General features: G+C 46.5%; 1 protein-coding gene across 1 annotated transcript in view; it reads left to right on the top strand. All coding sequences in view use genetic code 11, as the record gives it.

The window, feature by feature from the left end:
• EGR_08931 (hypothetical protein) overlaps positions 1-4,443 on the top strand; it is a gene marked incomplete at both ends in the record, with an annotated part of 7,591 nt that extends 3,148 nt beyond the window's left edge. Inside the window, one exon of the mRNA XM_024498180.1 lies at positions 4,283-4,443. Coding sequence (XP_024347379.1) covers positions 4,283-4,443 — 161 coding nt within the window. The remainder of the gene's footprint in view (positions 1-4,282) is intronic.
• Between the last annotated feature and the right edge of the window lie 653 nt (positions 4,444-5,096).

Genomic DNA, 5,096 nt, shown 5'->3' with positions numbered 1-5,096 from the left:
GCACGTGCTATGCCCTCGCGTTACGGAGATATGTGGAGGCGGCGATGGACACAGTGGCACGCAATGAAAAATACGTCTTAGTAATAGTCGATTGGTAAAATCTTAAACAACTTTCGGTTAAATTTAAAAAAAAGTAAGCAGCGAATATTTAGGACAAGTAAAAATTACTACCAATCAGCCAAAAAAGGGCAAATTTAATTCGATCATTATTTGCAATGGGAAGGAGGAGACTTGCATCCTGAACAAATTGGAAGTCTTGAAATCCCACCCACCTCCTCCTGCAAGGCATCAGTAGCCAGCTACAACCACTTGTGCGCTATGTCCCGCCATCACCAAAGCTTACTCGGCTCTGTCGTCTCCAGTGTCTGGACTCTTCATATCACACCGACCAATCACGTCACCACGTCACTGAAGGAACAGTGGTGGTAGCAAAATTACCAACAATAACACATTCACTTCCAGATGCAGTACGAGTCATCAGCACTCCGGTAACAGGCTCGATTGACCACTCATCAACGCCATTTCGGATCCGCGCCACCTATCCAAGACAAAATGCACTGAGGCAGCGAACTGGTGGGTGAAGCAAATCATTGGAGCGAGGATTTTGGCAATATAGACGCACAGCGACAGAAGTAGTTACAGACGCAGCGGAAGGAGGCGGTGATGTCAGAGATCGTCGGCGATTTCAGGCTGTCGGTCCTGGTGACAATACAGCATCAAGAGGCGGAAAGTGGCGCCGTGGTGTTGGTTCGTCGATGGTACGTCGGTCACTGCCTTTGCCACATCGTGACCCTTGAAACAATGTACGAACCCACACATATTAGAATTTAGAAGACCAGAAAACACATCCACCACTATTTCGCACCTACTGTTACCTCTTCGACCAATTAATTGGCATTCCTAGAACTCCTGACTTGGTAAATCGCACTAGTTTCTTCAGTCTCCAAAAAGATAAGTGAATTGCACCAAACCCAGTTCTCCTCTTCGGAGGACTTGGGTCTCTTCATTCACTTATCGAGATTAGCATGCAAATGTTCTTTCTCCTCTTTCATTAACTAGAGCATCCTCCAGTTAACTCAACCAAAGTGAAGAAGGCCCTACGAAGCGCTATTCGCTAGTCAAGCCTTTACATTTAGCGACCTCACTGACCGATAATTCGCATCTTCCAATTCATCAATGCGCATGGGGTCAAAACAAGAAGCAGGGAATCGCATCGCTTCATTGCTGGAATGTCCGCTAAATTTCCCCATTTATTTGTTCATACTTGTAACATAAAAGACTAAGCTTCAAGTTTTCTTCTCTCCGTTTTGTGGCTTCATAAATATTAATGAACCTCAGCCGTTACCTCTAACTCAACTGGAACAATTTAAACGCTCTTAAGTGGTGACCTATCATTTCAACAAGCGTGTTCCTGCCCGTCGATGAAGCACCAGCAACAAAGTAGTAAAAAGTGCAACGACTTCAAAACGAGGAAAAACACCAACAATTGTGGAAAATTGTGCTGTGCATTTTGGTCTGCGTAAAAGTGAACGTGCTCAATCTTCATTTAAGTTAAGATAACTCTAAGCAGCATAGCATGTCATGCTTCACCAATATGCAAGGTATCTGAAACGCTGCTAGCATGGATCAATGTCCATCCTACAATTCGAAGAATCCAACCATCCTACCACCTTAATTCCATGTGGCAATGAAACCACAGAGCATGAAAATTTGATCAGCGTGACCTTTGTTGAATGTCAGTCTACTGTCCATATTGGCGTCGCTTCTTCACAATTGATCTCGCTAAGCATCTCCTCCAAATCCACACTGACCAGTGAGGAGTGTCCCCACCCTTGTGCCACAGATCAGACCCGAGTTTGAACACTTCCAGTCTTATGCGGTAACGAAACTCGCAATACCTAATCACAAATGCTGAGCTTAAAACGAATAACCAGGAAGCAGGCATCCCCCTCTAGCAAGTATCCAAGTGGGTGGAAACGACAATCGACGCGAACATTCGATGAGAGCTGGTTGCTCAGTCGGTCGTTCCATGCAAGAACGCAGATCTAGTGGCTGTCTTGCATTATTTAGTGACTATATTTGGCAGGCCTCATCTCTATATGAGTCAGGCTTCCTGCGTCCACCTTAGGTCCTTTGGCAGATCGTGGTTATGGCAGTGCAGCGCTCCTCACTCGCATCAGCCAAACGTTCGCCAATTCGTGTTGGTGGTGATGACAGAGTTTCAGCCCAACGGTTGCAAAGTAAGAGTCGTGATTCAAGAAGCGTACGTGGAAGCTTCAGGAGCAATTTTAAAGGAGCACTTTTTGCTATTTCCGCATACAAAGGCGACGGCTTCAACACTTAACCAATGCCGAGACGATTTCGAAACATTAGTGTATGCCTTCTAAGCTAAGACATTCCAGACACCATTTGAATGGTGTTTGCTGCCTCTGGAACATGGGAAATATTCTTTGAAGGGCTGCAGTTTATTCGTTCATTTGTGCTCAATAAACAAGCTTCTTCTTCTTCTTCTTCGGTGTGGACGATGTTTGTCAAATCATTGGAGATGCTGTAATCACAGTGACTTCGTCAGTGCATCCCCATGCATGATAACGCAATCGCTAGAGGCTAATGCAGGATTTGGTTGGCGATGCACGCAGAGGTTCCAACTGGCTGCAAGTATCGTGGAAAATGTCTCCTGCAACCTGCTCTTGAAGCATTAGCTCATGCCTCAATAATCACGATGCGTCTATCATTACCGTTGAGCTCGACTGCAAGATAACCGCCAGATCTGCATTCAAGCTTGCGACTGACCTGCATCGGCTGACCAAGCATTGAATGTGGTGTGTGGCCAACTCCCGTGTGCGCCCGTGCAGCTGCTCGGTTTGTGGACATACCTGTGTGCGTGTCTGAGGCACGATGTCACTTCGTCTGCCTCCGTATTCTCTGTCGCCATTATGATGATTTGATCATAAGGACGTGGCATTGGCGTTCCGCTGCCAGTCTACTTTGGTAATAAAACATTCCCCTACACTCCCATGCTTTCACTTTGACGTCTTCATCTTTGCGATGTTCGCCTTACAATGTTCGCGCTTTGCACAGAGCGCCACCTCACGCGTATAGACAGGATGTGATCCGAGATGTTACAGTAACGAGGTCATGTCATGCATTTGACGGTCCACAAACGCCGAATCGAGCACAGCTGCCCTTCCACACTCGTGACTACACATTTCCCTCATTTCCTCTCCACCCGTGTCGGTGGACATTCGAGCCCAATCGGATTTACCTGCTGTGGCTGTCGAGGTGTCGATTGCCTCGGAGAAAGCAACGCGCACCCATACGATACAGAGCGAGGGTCTATTACACGTGGTGGGTGTAGGCACAGCGATTTCACGACTTGATTGGAGCGAGAGTTCATCCAACTAGCAGCTTCATTGAAGAGGACCGAGAAGGTAGCAAATGCGTGCATGCGTATCCTGGTGGGAACGTAGGTATATTCCCTGCATTAGATTGGAACGAAACACAGCAACCGTCTGTCCAGGCATTACCTTAGCACCGTTAGGATGGCCAAGGCAAGCAATGTCAACCCGCTTTAGAATAACATAACTGTAAACTCGAGTGTAGTTTACGTAGGCTGCGTCAAGACTGAGATCGTCCAACATGGATCGGCCATGTGGCAATCGTTGAATGGTGGCATAATTGCGTGAAATCATACGTCTGTTAAAGTCGCTCCCAATGTCCAGAAGCAGCGGATGTGAGGAGCCACGACGACTCATTTTGATTGCATGTTGCACTACCTTTAACTAAATTAATCTTGGCAGAGGGGTCTGTTTGGGAGTTAAAGATTACAGCCGTGGTTGGAGTACTCGGATTTCTCCTCTCGCAGTTGATGGCGGATTCAAACAGCCTGACTCAGACCAGATTGAGGGTTAGCAGACTGCAACTCAAAATCAACTAGTTCATTGACAGTGCTGGACAAACTGCTGGATTATAAAAAGATGCCAGTGAGCAAATATGGCCATTGCTGCGAGAAAATCAAACACTGAATCTTCAATTCATTCATGCAACTGACCTGCGTCGATCGACTGACCGACTGTCTTGCATCGATTGGCCGCTTTGGGTGTAGTCCACGTCTAGGCCTAGCGTACGCCTGTGCTGCTGCTACTACTGCTACTTCGTCCAAGCTTGTACGCGCATGCGTGCCTGTGTCGCAATGCCTCCTCGCCTGCCTCCATGCATCGTGTAATCATCTCGGTGACAAAACTTGAATAACTTGGCTTCGGTATTTCATTCATTTCCTTAGCTGAAAAGAAAGCATTGTCCGATGCTTCAATGGCTTCATCTCTACATCTTTATCTGCATCGTAATTGCTTTCACAATGGTCTCCAACTGCGACCTAGCACACTACCAGATTTGAGTTTGTTAGCTCGTAAAGGTAACTGGAAATGTAATTTACTTGCATGATGCTCACCAATCCGTCTGCTTGCCTGCCTGCCCACAAATCCATCTACTTTCCCAACTACTCACTTCTACCGAGAATACGATGTGGCATCTGGATCAGCGCTAAAGACTTTCTACTTCATGCCAGAGCGGATTTGGATTTGACTGTCAGTGGTTGCAAACATTGGCCCGGATAAGACCTCACTATCAAATCGGCATTTAGTCAGTGGTTGTTCCGAATTCCACGATGATATACCGATCACATGTTTAAGGGTCAATTCCGCGGAATGTGGGCATCCACGGTACAGTCGCACTCTTTCATAAGGACACATTACTCATCACTCAGCAGAACTGGAGTGAGAGGATGCTTGCTTATGCAGTAAAAGGATCAAGGAATTGCTGACACAAACGATTGCTTAAATCAAACATGTAAGGCGAGATGAAACAGTGGTGATAGTCACAAGTGTCGCCTCCAGCGTCGTTGAGTCTACAACGAAATATTCACCACCACGGATGGAGGAGGTCATCCATCCTGCATCAGACGACACTACCACCACTACCCCTTAAATGTGGAGAGACTATTTTGACACAAATCTCCACTCCCTTCATACACCCCCATTATTACTTCCATCAATCAACCACTTCTGCACTAGCCTTATTAATCACAGAAAAGATTA

Source organism: Echinococcus granulosus, assembly GCF_000524195.1.
Source record: "Echinococcus granulosus chromosome Unknown EG_S00125, whole genome shotgun sequence".
In the NCBI taxonomy this organism is placed as follows: Eukaryota; Metazoa; Platyhelminthes; class Cestoda; order Cyclophyllidea; family Taeniidae; genus Echinococcus; species Echinococcus granulosus.
This window is presented reverse-complemented; position numbering and strand designations above follow the sequence as displayed.